Here is a 15,457-nt window from a genome sequence, read left to right as displayed (position 1 = left end):
TCTGAAGCTCAGTAATAACGAAATAACTAGAACAAATGGCTTTAAATTAGATAAATTCCGATTCAGAAAGGATATAGACAAGCACTGGTTTGGTAATAGAGTTGTGGATATGTGGAATAGGCTACCGAGTGCTATAGTAGGATCGGGGACGCTAGGGAGCTTCAAGACGAAGTTGGATAGGCACATGGAAGTGCTGGGATGGGTGTGAAAGGGATCTGCCCTATATGGGCCAGGCGGCCTCCTGCAGTATCCCACTTTCTTATGTTCTTATGTAATCTGGTGGAATATAAGAAGGCGAGGATTCGGGCACGAAGAATCGCTAAGGAGAGCAAACGCAGGTCTTGGCAAGAATTCGTCTCCACTGTCAATAAAGACTCCTTCCTCGATAAGATACGAGTAATAGAAGCTCCAGTCAGACCGGGGAAACTTTCCTCTGAAGTGTGGTCGGTTGTTAACCGTATCAGGGGACGGAGGAGGAGTGCTCCTATCCCTCAACTTGAGAGTGAGGGATGAATTCTGGATAATCCCCTAGACACTGCCACCTGTCTAGTCCGTCAGTTCGTGTGAGTTAGTAGTTCAGCAAACTATGATCCTCAGTTCGCTCATAAGAAGGAGAGGGCTCAGAGAATGCCCCTATCCTTTGTGTAATGATTGATTGTCAGACCAAACCTTACAGCCCCAGAATTATGTCACATATAACAGCAAGTACACTACAGACCTCGTGGTACCACCACATTCCGGGTTGACACACCTCAGGTCGACCCAAGGGACTTGACCTCGCCCGCTAATGACGTGAGCCGGGTGACCTACAACCGCACCTAACCAAGACACCTGGGCAGGACCACACCTGCACACAGCTATCCAGATCAAACCAGTTTAGTGTTAATTGTTAGAGGTCAGAAGCAGGCTGGGCCGACCCCATATAAAGGCCCTACAGTCCCGTCCACGGGCATTATCATTATCATTCTGATTCTGGTCATACTGATTCTCATTCTGGTTGCTGTCATCTCCCTCCCGTTCGGGTCGTCGCTCGGTTCACTAAGCAGAGTCACGCACGTCCCCTCCCCGGGTCGGGAGGGAGACTTCCCGACCAGACCACGGCATCGCCAGCTGAGCAGATTCTCCCATAGGAGGCAGCCCAGCCAGCACTCACTGGGCCTACGTCAGGGTACACGTGAGTCTTGTCAGAACGTCCTAGGGTGAGTTACCTACTGTGGGAAGTGTATTCATTCAGGTGTGTCCGAGAGTCAGTGTCAAGTAACGTAAAGCATAATGTGTTAGTACCCCAATATAATAGTGCTATTAATGTGTCCATGTCATTGAGTGAATTAATAAATAGTTGTATCGAAGAGGTGTTTAACAAGTTGTCCCTTTAAGAAGTAATATACGTGTATTGACATACGAGATAAGATAAGCGTATTGACGCTGAGTAAATAACACCCCGGCCAGCCACGCTACCAAGTTTCCTATCTTTCCATTCCTACTCTCTATTCTTACTTATTTATGGCTTCCTCTCATTGTGGTCTTTGGTCTCATTATATTGGTGGCAGCGGTGGGATCTTCCTCTTTGTCTCATTATATTGGTGGCAGCGTGGGATCTTCCTCTTTGTCTCATAATATTGGTGGCAGCTACTCTCTATTTATATTCTTATTTATATTCTTCCTCTCATTGTGTTTTGTCTCATTATATTGGTGGCAGCGAACTATGAAGTTAACCCACGCCCGCCTCGTCCCTTGTTATTGGTAACAGTGTACTTAAAGTAAACCCGTGCCCTCCCCCGTTAGCCATAGCACCTGGCTCGTTAGTTCAAAAGTGCGTAATAAGAAGTTCCTGCGTAGTAGCGTGAAAAGTGTCCTAGTGTGTCTCCGTTACAGCTCAAGTAAATGTCTCTCGTCGTGGTAGGCGCGAATTTTTACTAGAAATATGTTCAGTGCTTAACGTAATTTCTCAGTGTCACCCACGATCTGTGACATTCTCAGTAGCCCAAGTGCAGTTTGATTGTTGGTCAATGTTAAATGTAGCCATTGTGTTTCAGTGATGAAAGCGGTGTCTGTACTAACTGTTATAACTTAACATGTCTTTTAACCTACATCCTCCTCCCTGTCCTAATCCTCACCTCACCCTCCTTACCCTTCCTCCCATCCCTGCCCCGCCCTGCCCCGCCCCTCCGTTCCGTGCCCCTCCCCGCCCCGCAAAGCCTCGGCCTGGCCCGATCAACCACGCCTCGGCTCCTCCCCACCTCACCCGCAACGCACCAGCCTGGCTGGGCCTGGCCAGCCTCGCCTCGCCCAGTCGCCCCACCCCGCTCGTGTGACCTCACGTCCTTCTGACCCGCCCCGCCTCGCTTGACCACACTGATTCCCCGTCTTTTGTCCCGTAAGCTGTGTGTTGATGATGATGGTTAATATAAAGTAATATTGCGATGAATGCAGAGCTTCACTCAGTGTATTTTTATGCTATTATGATTTGTGATGTACTCTTTGACGCGCAGTGATAAATGATATTCAGTGTAGTGCGCAGAGCTTCACTCCCCGACCCAGCCTGATGAGAACATTGTCGTGACGGAAATGATAGTTGCCAAACATTGACGTAACGTATAAAGTAAACATTTTTTTGCGAATGCACTTCCAACTAATCCATCATCCCTTTAGGATTGTTTCTCTGTCAAATGTCACTCACAGTACCACCCATGGCCAGCCGGCCGTCAACCACAGTACATACGAGCAGAGAAGAAGCAGCGTGAAGAAGCAGCGTGATGAATGCAGCGTGATGAATGCAGTACTCAACCCACCACACACCACGTCACTTCTGTCAAGTCCTCCCTTGGTCTAGGATTAAGAAGATTTTATATTTTTCTACTTTAGGAAGTTAAGGAGTGTGGAATGGATCGCCACACAACGAACCCTGGTGAGCCCAGCCAGGGAGGGATTCACCACTGTGGAAGGTGTAAGACAGGACGGTCTTTGGTCTCGCTGACACTCACGTACGGAGGGCGAGCCCTGGTCCGCGGAACCTGCCTTACAGTCATCTAAGGAGACGACAGCCCAAGCAGTGGACCGGCCTTCATCCCGGCCGGAGGGGGCCGACGGCAGATGAACAGAAAATCGTCTGGAATATGTTGAAAATGATGATGTTGCAGAGAAGAAATACAGATGGAGCAGAAAAATTCGTCTGGAATATGAAAATGAAGATGTATAAAGAAACGCAGATGAACAGAAAATTCGTCTGGAAGATGAAAATGATGATGTACTAAGAAAAAAGGAAGATGGAACAGAAAATTCATCTAGAAGACGTTGAAAATGAGGCTCTAAACGTAGAGGAAGAACACAGATGGGACAGAAAACTCGTCTGGAATAGTATAGAAACCAGGAGGAAGTGAGAAGAAGTCAGAAGGTGTGGAGAAACGACCTACAAGGTGCGGTATGTGAAGAAAGAAGACAGAAGATGTGCTATGTGAAGAAAGAAGACAGAAGATGTGCTGTCCTGACATCACAAGAAAGTCGATGATGAAGGACCAACCGACTACAGCTGCTGAGCTGCCGCCATCCCCTATTTTTCAGATACCAGCTGGATGGAAGACGTGAGCTATGCCGGACCCAACTAATGTACAAATGTTGTTGATGTATAATAAAAAGATATCAATACCCTAATATGTGAAGTAGGAACATTTTATGTGTATTTTGAAGTATTTTCTCTGATTTTGTTGATGTTTACTACAAAGAATGTTTTTTTTAGTCTCACTTTTTTCTATGAGTTCATTTGATCAATGTCTTGGACTATGAAACACGATGTTGTAGCTAGATAACTGACTGAGATGAATTATTATTTTGACATGGGCTGATAAGGAAATGTAACACCTGTTATTGTTTGTAGAATGTGATTTGCAAGTTTGCCTCGGACACTATGCTACATATGAAGGATTTTTTCATTCTATGTTCACTTGCTATGTTTCCTTTTTCTCCTGGCATAGAAGCTTTGATCTTGGCGGGAGGTATAGTGAGCTTTGTCAGATCAAACCAGTAGAAAAACATACACCTATGAGATTGTTGTTTGTAAATGTGAGACTATGTTATCGCCCCAAGGATTATCTTTGATACCACACGTGATGTTGCTGTCTATATGTGACATCAGTCTCTGTGATGAAGCTTTGGTCTTGGCGGGAGGTGTAATGATTGATTGTCAGACCAAACCTTACAGCCCAGAATTATATCACATATAACAGCAAGTACACTACAGACCTCGTGGTACCACCACATTCCGGGTTGACACACCTCAGGTCGACCCAAGGGACTTGACCTCGCCCGCTAATGACGTGAGCCGGGTGACCTACAACCGCACCTAACCAAGACACCTGGGCAGGACCACACCTGCACGCAGCTATCCAGATCAAACCAGTTTAGTGTTAATTGTTAGAGGTCAGAAGCCGGCTGGGCCGACCCCATATAAAGGCCCTACAGTCCCGTCCACGGGCATAATCATTATCATTCTGATTCTGGTCATACTGATTCTCATTCTGGTTGCTGTCATCTCCCTCCCGTTCGGGTCGTCGCTCGGTTCACTAAGCAGAGTCACGCACGTCCCCTCCCCGGGTCGGGAGGGAGACTTCCCGACCAGACCACGGCATCGCCAGCTGAGCAGATTCTACCATAGGAGGCAGCCCAGCCAGCACTCACTGGGCCTATGTCAGGGTACACGTGAGTCTTGTCAGAACGTCCTAGGGTGAGTTACCTACTGTGGGAAGTGTATTCATTCAGGTGTGTCCGAGAGTCAGTGTCAAGTAACGTAAAGCATAATGTGTTAGTACCCCGATATAATAGTGATATTAATGTGTCCATGTCATTGAGTGAATTAATAAATAGTTGTATCGAAGAGGTGTTTAACAAGTTGTCCCTTTAAGAAGTAATATACGTGTATTGACATACGAGATAAGATAAGCGTATTGACGCTGAGTAAATAACATCCAGGCCACGCTACCAAGTTTCCTATCTTTACATTCCTACTCTCTATTCTTACTTATTTATGTAATTCTCTTCTTGTGAGATTTGTCTCATTATATTTGACGGTGGAGGAGGGGGGGACTATAACCATGAGTTTCCCGAAGACAAACTCGATCGTGCTTTGAAATTCTGCAAAGAAACCAGTCCTGGACCGGATGAGATTAGATACGATATACTACAGCACCTGAGCAGGGCAGACCTGCTCAGGGTGTTAGGGGTCTACAATGAGATATGGATGTCGAGGGCGTTCCCAGTCTCTTGGAGATATGGGAATGTTGTACCTATTCCAAAAATGAGTGGCGACATTACCAACCCAAATTCGTTCCCACCTATAGCGCTCACGAATTGTCTATGTAAAGTCATGGAGAGAATTATAAAACGTAGGTTAATGTTCTATTTAGAAAACCAACAACTTACGAAACGACACAACCCCTTAAAAAGCCAAAGGTCCGTCACTCAGCGTAACAGCGACTGCCACAATGACCGTTGAATTTGACGGCCAGCAAATCAATTACAACAACAACGACAGCAACAAACCCATACACAATAATGACAATAACATGAGCTCATGTACCACACTAACAATAACAAACACGTGACAAGTGTAATTACTGTATAGTTATTAGTTAAAATATATATTATATGTTCTCTTTATAGGACTTATTTTGTATCAGTTAATTTAACAAGTAACTGGTGTAAAATAGCCCAAAGAAAAAATCTATTAAAGCAGAACATTGTAGGAATGTAATTAATTCTATATACTGTTGTGGTTACTGCCTTCCGAAAAAAAAATGCAAATTGAGACATACTGTAGTTGTTGCAAAAACACAAAAGACCGTATTAACTACCTAACTCCCCAACCAAAAGCAGCTAAGACCGATATTTCCTTATTGCTGATGTAAAATGGAGTGTTGCCTAAGCTGTCGGTGTAACGGGAGGCTACGATGACGCTGATGTAGTTCTTGAAGTCTATTAGGGAGAATCCACCTGCCATCACCTTCTGTAGAGCCTCATCCGCTTCCATCACCTGAGACATAAGAAAATATATTGCCGAATTATACCACACGAAGAACACGAGTTAACCAATGCTATTTATTTCCAGGTTAGTTCATTTCTTCTCGTCATTTAGAGGAACATACAAAGAAGTACTTAGACGTCTGAGAACAAGTTTTATTTATTTTTCCCCGTTTCTTAAATAAAAAAGTTATGTTAAGACTTTCGAGGAAATTCCAGATAGTTTTTACCTCCATTCCTTTGAATATCTGGTTCACCACAGGGTCGGTGTGTTTGGCGAAATATTCATAAGCTGCTCCCTTGTAGAGCCATGGTTCTGTGGCCCATCTCCAGTTACCCTGAGACACTAGATCCTCGAAGTAATCTAAGCTTGATGATTTCCCCTGGACCGTCAGGTGAGCGATCAGTGAGGAACGGAACCCTGTAGCGATGACCAGGCAAAATACCAGCCACCACCCAACCAACATCTGGACATAATATTGTGAGAGTAATACATCAACCATCGTCAAACATTTCCCCTGGATATACAGCAAAGGTGATGTTCCCACGGCTAACTACCCCGTCAACGCCTGGTCACATGAATGTTCGTTGATATATATGTTATCAAACCTAGACATTAAACACGATCAGGGAAGTAAGCAACCGAAATGGACAGGGTATATATTTACATTTACTATAGAAATTATAAGAACAATCAATGGGTAATTTATCTGGTAGCTTTTCGAAGGACTAAGAATCCGAGAAATGGGAACATACAAGGTACAACTCTGACCTGGCCTGAGGCACTAACTGAGGGGTCACGGGGTGGCTGCTCAAGGAGGGCGCCCCAGCCATACAGGAGTGCAGTGTTGAACTTGACGCTGCGACCTCCTGCTACCAACTGCCACACCCTCTGCAATACCCACATAAGAACGCCCCATGCAACAACGCTCCACAGCAGTGCAAACCAGAGGTCTCCTGAAGGAAGGAAGAGCAGTTGGTGTCACACGCTAGATTCTTTTGTATAAATAACTGTATAATATAAATATACAACTTTTGTATAGTAGCTATATCTTTTATTGATGGCAATATATACTATTTACATACAATTTATCCGTAATTACTGGTAAGAATACCTGTGTGCTAAGTATGTTTGTCTTTAGGTGAGTTATACTTTCCCTGTATATTAATGCCGTAAATTTTGTATTATCACTGTTATACTTTTAGAATAGATTCCTGAAGTTTAGTTTCAGAAATTGTTGCCTCTGGTCAATATTAGGCAGAGGTGAGAGACTAAGGGTTACGGTCAGCTTTAACATTTTATTCTCTAAGGGAAATATTTTACCTCACACACCAATTTTGTAAAGAGGTATATTTTACACAAACCTGAGAAAGGTCTTATCAAGGACAGGTGGGCTGGTAGTAGTGAGGGCTTCAGAGAGGTCACAGCCATCACATCTGATGGGTACGCTCGAAGGTACTCTACAACTTTAAGGCGTCCCGTTGTTGGCGCCACAATGGTGCTGAAATCGGTTTCCTCTCGCTGAAGTTGACCAATCATCCCGCTAAAATTACCATCCCTCTCGTCACCGAAAGAACGGTCAGGCTCAGCGAATAAGTCAATTCTAATTGAGGAATTGAAAACAATATTTAGCTTCGGCTTAATTTTGAATTTATTTTATAGATTATAGTCAGTAAAAGTAACGAGCTTTGACATTAAAATGTTTGCTATGATTTTCATTTTACCCTTATTGCGGACATATATTTGCGTGTAAAATATCATTGCCAACAGACCTATCCATATATGTGTAAATATTTTTAACAAATATTTTCTTAAAAACATGATATATAGTATCAATTATTTTACACTTCGGATTATACATAAAATAGTATTAGTTAGTGTGAAAAACATCCTTACGTAAAGTTTAGTACATGGGAGAAACTGGTGATGATCCTAATGTCTAGAGAGTCTCTGGGCTCAACTATGCCTCCCCGTACATCACGTCTCCTTACGTAATCCATGTAAGGGAAGTACGGCACAGTCACAATCCGCAACCTATGACCTCTGAAATTCTGGAACTGATCTGAATGGAAAGACGATAAGCTGAAGCATATATTTACTGATTCATTCATACAATTGGTAATATATATATATATATATATATATATATATATATATATATATATATATATATATATATATATATATATATATATATATATATATATATATATATATATATCGCTACTATTGTTGTTCGTACCTTGGAAGAGTCCTTGAGAGAGAGTTTTCTGCAGAATAAGTTGGACGTCTGCCTGCCCGTTGTTACAGTACAAACACCGCCGGTACAGCAGCACACGCTCACTCAATGAATCTGACAAAGATAAATATTTTATCTGGTTAAGTTTTTCCTCATTTTGATGTTTGAATGATTCTAACATCGTGAAATTAATTTCAAGAGACTCGGAAGACATCATTTGCTTTAAAACAGAGACAGTTGCGTCCGTCTGGCTAAAATGTATAGAAAAGAAAAGGAAATGTGCCTTCTCCTAGAAACTCCCATGGACACAATAAGTAGCGAAATACAACTTCTAACCTTCCTGGGGTAAAACTGTCCTGAGCCCTAATTTGCCAAGGTGTGCTGAGGTGTGGAGGGTGAGATCGTGGAGGGCCAAGTAGAGGGCGTGGACAGTGTTACGGAGACTATGGTGGAGGAGGACGTCCTTCACTCCTGCCGTCCCACCCACCACCACCACCCGCGTCTCAGAGTGCTTCCACAACTTTGCTGACTCCAAAAACCTTTAAAGAGAATTATTAATAAAACTGTGAGGTTCATAAGCCAATCTTACATGCTTATAAACACACACACACACGCACACACACACCGCCCCTGCCGCAGTAGATGGAGCCCTCCACATGTGCAACGAATGTGAACGACGTTGCAGGTCCCGTCTCTTTAGTCACCTCATAACTCACCGACCAAGGTGACATCCCTAAAAATAATATCATTGTATCATAGCTGGATGATTGTCATACTCGATTCCGAGTGACACCGAAGTAGTAGTAGTAGTGTGTGTGTGAGTGTGTGTGTGTGTGTGTGTGTGTGTGTGTGTGTGTGGGTGGGTGTGTATTATTAACAAAATGCACTGAATAATAGAAAGGGGAACTATCACTATCCCTTCCCATTTCCTTCAGCATGATCTTAACCTATAACCTTTTACATTTAACCATATAATTACCAGCAGCGTTATTGGTAGGTATTACTAAAAAATTGTCATGAAAACGATGAGATATATTCTTTAGTATCTTGTCTAACGAATAATGATTCTTTGAGGCGCCTACTGAGATTGAATCTAATAATTCTATTATCAAAAATTTTAAGAACCTAATGCAACCATTCATAAATTAAATTAATTTTCCTCGATCTTATATTCCCTACACGTGACACCTACAAATCTAGACAAAGATTGCTCAAATATTTGATCTAAATATATTATCTTTAACACTAACTAATTCTCTTTACATGGGTATTAGGTAGTAGGCAGCTACCAAACAGGGAGGTACTACTACCTGGGAAGATATTGGAAGCATAATATGTTGTCTAATGGTAGACCCTGCTGCTATATGGCATCACAAAAATTGTGACCAAGTCCCAGATTGCTGATCTGACTTTCTGTCTCATTTACACACAATTGCTGGGTCTCAATTGTTTCTCTTACTATTGACAACACAACATACATATGTTGTTTTTCACTCTTGATATTCTTCTTCATTTTTTTATTTCTTTATTATTATTATTATTATTATTATTATTATTATTATTATTATTATTATTATTATTATATCATTATTATTATTATTATTATTATTATTATTATCTTTATTATTATTATTATGAGTATTATTATTATTATTATTATTATCTTTATTATTATTATTATTATTATTATTATTATTATTATTATTATTATTATTATTATTATTATTATTATTATTATTATTATCTATTATAATTATTATTATTATTATTATTATTATTATTATTATTATTATTATTATTATTATTATCTTTATCCTTATTATTATTATTATTATTATTATAATTATCATTATTATTATTATCTTTATTATTATTATTATTATTATTATTATTATCATTATTATTATTATTATTATTATTATTATTATTATTATCATTATTATTATTATTATTATTATTATTATCTTTATTATTATTATTATTATTATTATTATTATTATTATTATTATCTTTATCTTTATTATCTTTATTATTATTATTATTATTATTATTATTATTATTATCTTTATTATTATTATTATTATTTTTATTATTATTATCATCTTTATTATTATTATTATTATTATTATTATTATTATTATTACATTTTCGCCCCCCTGGCCCCGATGTGGGTCAGTGACCTGTGCCCGGGTGGGCTAATCCTTTAAAAAAAAATTACAATTTCTCTGATATTATTTTTTTCAGCAATAATCAAAACACCTGTTAAGACTAACCCATAATCTCTACTAAAATATGCAGATGCCTCACATCTATAATCAGCACTTATTATCATCCTAAGTCTATCTAAATCTATCTTATCCCAAAATAATTGGAGTTAAAAAGAGTGTTACCTACAGTTCTAGAATACTTGCAATAAACTTTAATATAATCATTCTGTGGATTACCTGGCAAAATTCCCGTAATTGTGGCTGGTATCCGTAAAAATGGACCAAATATTAACGTCTTCATATATTTCTTTCACAAAGGGCACTACAACAAATTCATTTGTTTGTTAACAGTTTGTCTTGGGTGTTTTTTTTAAATCTACTACAAAAGGCATCTATAACGAAAAGAGTTGCATCGCCATTATTGTCATTATAAGAGGTGAGTTTATCCAAAACTTTAAAAGAAAGAGATTTCAGTAAAACAAAACACTTTCTCTAAAAAAGACTTTACATGCATATGGTTCTTTAACTTCATTCAGTATATCAATAATATCAACTCTCTCATTCATACTACGAACAACACGTCGGTTTTTACGGTTTTCATGACTTCTTTATCCTCTAGGAACAGATTTTGAAAAATAGAACATAAGAACATAAGAAAATAAGGAGTCTGCAATAGGCCAGCAGCTCCTGTCGAGAGTTACTACCACTCTCTATCATCCGTGAATCTATCCAGCCTCCTAATAAAACTTTCCAGCGTTCCCGCACTTACTACAAAGTTGCTAAGATTGTTCCACTCGTCCACCACCCTATTTGTGAACCAGTTTCTTCCTATCTCCCTCCTAAACCTAAACTTATCCAACTTAAATCCGTTGCTCCGAGTCCTATCCTGCTCGGATATTATAAGAACTTTATTTATATCCCCTTTATTGATTCCTTCCACCCACTTAAATACTTCTATCATATGTCCCCGCACTCTTCGTCTTTCTAGGGAATGCAAGTTAAGTTTCTTTAACTTATCCTGACATGGAAGGTTTCTAAGTCCCGGAATCATTTTCGTCATTCTTCACTGCACCGACTCTAGTGAATTGATATCCATTCTATAATAAGGGCACCAGAACTGAACCGCATAATCGAGGTGCGGCCTGACTAGCGCAAGATATAGTTGCGATAAGACCTCTGCACTCTTATTACTTACACTTCTAGATATAAAACCCAATACCAATACGTCTATAGATTCTATACCTTTAAAATAAGAACCAAATCCCTACATTCTATCGTTTAAACCTAAGAGAAAAATACTGCACAGAGATTTAATCCGAAAAGACCCCTTATTCAATTATTTGTATCACACATTCATTAAAACCCTTATTATACTGTCTAAAATTGATCATAGATATATGTTGAAGGTTCCAAGTGTTCCCTGAAGAAGGCAGTGATGGGTAGGGAAACACCGGGTAAAACTGAAGTCCATTTATTAACGGATAGGAGAAATACAAGTGGTGACTAGCGTGTGCCTTGCACGGCCCATAGAATCAGACTGAGACTGCCTCGCCATATGGCAGCCTCGGGGCAATGCTGCCACATAACACGTGCAGTGTTGCCACGTAATTATATACATAGATGCTACTCGGCACAGTAGCTTATATACAAGGTTGCTACTCGGCACAGTAGCTTATATACAAAGTTGCTACTCGGCACAGTAGCTTAGATACATAACCTACATCTCCCCCCCCCCCTCACGCTCATAGTCTTTGTCTTGAGCGGACTTCTTAGTCCTAAGTCGCTCCAAGCGTCGAGGTGCACTGTGCGACGGATCCTCGTGAGGTGTGGGGGACTCGTCATCGGTCAGGGGGCCAGCAGCAGGGGGTGGGTCTGGCCGGAGGAAGCGGCGGTTCCTCCACCAGACACGGCCGCTCGGCATCCTGACCTTGTAGTCTCGCGACCGGCCGATGCCCATCACTATGCCCACCTTGTCCCAACGTGCCGTCGTCGGGTCCTGGACGCGGACAAGGGCACCAATCTCCAGCGGCTGAAGAAGGCTGGCACAGTCGTCGCAGCTCTCGGCTCTGGTCTGCCACTCCTTCGCGAAGGCCTTGGCGTGTGCAGGAGCGCAAGAGCGGAGAGGGCAACCATACAGGATCTGGTCAGGGGAGCGTCCTGTGGGGGTGGGAGTATTAAGTAACTCCAGGAGTCCTTTCTCAAACGCCTGACAGTCTATGTTGCCTGAAGGGGCCACCTTGAGGATGAGGTGCTTGACTGTCTTGACCGCAGCCTCAGCGTGGCCGTTTGACTGTGGGTAGTGGGGTGTTGACACGATGTGGCGGACTCCCCAAGGCTCCAGGAATCTTGTGAAGTCCCGGCTGGTGAACTGTGGCCCACCGTCCGTCCGCAGACGAACGGGGACGCCCAGGTCACGAAAGAGGTGCCGGAAGTGACGAATGGTGGCCGCGGACGTCGTGTCCGAGCCACAGATAACCACCACAGGCCAGCCAGAGAGTCGGTCGGCGACGACTAGGAAATATTTCCCAGCTGTCCTGAAGAAATCAGCCGACACGGACTCGAAGGGCCTGGTGGGTTCGTCGTCACACAAGAGGGGCTCCTGCTGTTGAAGCAGCCGTGACTTGGGTGGAGGCTGGGCGGGAGTGGACGCGGGTTCTGAGCAGCTCTGTGCGGCAGCGCCAGGCGCGTCGCTCGTTGACTCACGCACCCTGCTGGCGGTGTACCGAGCAACTGGGATCTGCTCGGGAAAGTCTCTGGGCACCACGCCTAACTCCTTGCAGTGCTCCCACGACAACAAGGGTGTAGCGAGGGTAGGCTGCACGTCCATCCATCCGTGACACGACCTGTCGCCGTAGGTGATCTCCGGTTGAAAGGAACCCACAGCGTCCAGCGTCTGGGAACCGTCTGCATTGTAGTACAGCAGCTGCGGCGGTGGTCCCAGGTCGCGTTTGGTGAGGCCCAGTTTCTGGAGGTGCTTCAGGGCTATCACCGTAGTATCAGCGCCGGTGTCCGATATCGCCTCGATGTGACCCGACACATCACCGTGTGTGAGGACGACGCGGATGGTAGGGGAAGGGGTAGCCCTGGGGCGTGTGGTCGATTCCACCCTCCTGATGTGATTCAGCTGCTGCTTGGGGCTGCATGGGCCATCTGAAGGGGCCTGGGTTGGCGGCAGCACTTGTCGTAGTGTCCATAGCGACTGCAGGCCTGACACTTGTGGCCTCGTGCAGGGCACCTGTCTGTGTTAGACACAATGCGTCGGAGGCCGAGCATGTCTTAGGGCCATGCTGCTTTCCACAGCTGCCACAGGAAGCACTAGGCGGAGGCGTGGAAGAACGTGCGGCAGCCTTCACGTTGTTGGCCGCCTTCTTACCCTTCTTGAACTGTGAGATAGCTCTCACTGCAGGTGGGGCACGTAAGGCAGAGGTGGCGGACTTGGTGGCCTCGTATGACCGACATTCAGTCACTACCACCTGGAGTGTGGAGGAAGCGTCCAGGGGGATGAGTCGCTGCACCAACTCTTCTTGCCTGACACCTGTCAAGATCCCGTGCTTGATCCAGGCTTCCTCACATTCCCGGCTGTGCGCCTTGCAGACGTCGATCTCCTCCGACAAACTCTTCAAACGTACAAAAAAGTCGTCAAAGGATTCATTCTCCGCCTGCTTGCAGCTGGTGAAGGCGTGGCGACGCAAAGCCTCGTTATTCCGACCCTTAACGTGCTCCTGCAACAGGTCGAGCACATCCGTCACTGAAGAATCGGGAGGCACTTGCAACGTGTGCTCCAAAACTCTCTGGGTCTCCAGCAACAAACACATCCGCAGTTGGATGAGCTGTTTGTTTGGAGGCATGCTGTCAAGGTCCACCATCGTGGAGTAATCTGTCCACCGCCGCCTCCACTCACGAAAAAGCTGAAACGTGACGTCTGGTGAGAGGGCGGGTGGGGGTTGAACAGATGCCTTGGGAGCTGTTGGAGTAGCAAGAGTGCCTGGAGCACGCTGGTGTGGTGGAGGAGGGAGGGTACTGGCGCCTTGGTGCGCGATACTTGCGAGTGAGGGAGGGTGGGTTAGCGCCAGGGTCGCCAATATTGCATCAAAGCGCGCCTTTTCCTCCTCTCTTCGTATCACCTCCCTCTGAAGTTCCATTTCTCTGCGTCTCTCGTCCCTGTCGTCCATCCACCTCAGAATTGTGGCAATGTCTGTCGCTGTAGGTGAAGGATGAGGGGCAGTGGGCGCAGAAGCTCCATCTGTGCCCGGTAGAGGAGAAGGTGGTGGGGAGTCATGTCCCCCATCTTGGCGTTGTCCCTTCTTACCGCCCATCTTAGTATGCTTGAACTGCGCTGTTTAGTATATAAAGTGGCGCCTCATCAGCTCGAACCACATATATATGACATAAACAGTGCAAAAATAACGCAGAGAGTCCACTGTTCTTTCCGTGAGTGCGTGCATGTTTGTGTGTGTGTGTGTGTCTCAGAGAGCAGATCGTGGTGGCTGCCACGGAGGCAAGAACGTCAGTGTCTCCCCGGATGTCACACGAGAAGGGTATACGCCTGCGTGCTCCGTGGGTACCACAAAACACAGACCAATGCTCAACTCTCATCTCTAGACACACTAATACACTGACACTAACACTGCCACCATCACTAAAACGCACTGTGACGGCGCAACACTGCACGTCGCGGCGAAACACAACGCAACACAACACAACACACTAAGAGTCGACATGCACATCGCCGGCAATCGCACATCGCCGGCTAACTGTCCATTGATCACACACTTGTAAGTCCAGAGATCCTACTCACTACGCCAGGAAGGTTCCAAGTGTTCCCTGAAGAAGGCAGTGATCGATAGGGAAACACCGGGTAACACTAAAGTCCATTTATTAACGGATAGGAGAAATACAAGTGGTGACTAGCATGTGCCTTGCACTGCGCACAGAGTCGGACTGAGACTGCCTTGCCATATGGCAGCCTCCGGGCAATGTTGCCACATAACACGCGCA

General features: G+C 43.8%; 1 protein-coding gene across 1 annotated transcript in view; it reads right to left on the bottom strand.

Annotated features, from left to right (window-relative positions):
- LOC121873800 (glutamate [NMDA] receptor subunit 1-like) overlaps positions 1–15,457 on the bottom strand; it is a 50,749-nt gene that overhangs the window by 29,004 nt on the left and 6,288 nt on the right. The window contains exons 4-10 of the mRNA XM_042377503.1: positions 8,589–8,791; positions 8,256–8,366; positions 7,910–8,075; positions 7,378–7,616; positions 6,785–6,969; positions 6,243–6,479; positions 5,847–6,025 (exon numbers count right to left, since the gene is read on the bottom strand). Of these exons, the coding sequence (XP_042233437.1) occupies positions 5,847–6,025; positions 6,243–6,479; positions 6,785–6,969; positions 7,378–7,616; positions 7,910–8,075; positions 8,256–8,366; positions 8,589–8,791 (1,320 nt within the window). The remainder of the gene's footprint in view (positions 1–5,846; positions 6,026–6,242; positions 6,480–6,784; positions 6,970–7,377; positions 7,617–7,909; positions 8,076–8,255; positions 8,367–8,588; positions 8,792–15,457) is intronic.

Source organism: Homarus americanus, unplaced genomic scaffold, assembly GCF_018991925.1.
Source record: "Homarus americanus isolate GMGI-L3 unplaced genomic scaffold, GMGI_Hamer_2.0 scaffold25827, whole genome shotgun sequence".
Lineage (NCBI taxonomy): Eukaryota > Metazoa > Arthropoda > Malacostraca > Decapoda > Nephropidae > Homarus > Homarus americanus.
Note: the sequence above shows the minus strand (reverse complement) of the source record. Positions and strands in the feature narration are given on the sequence as shown.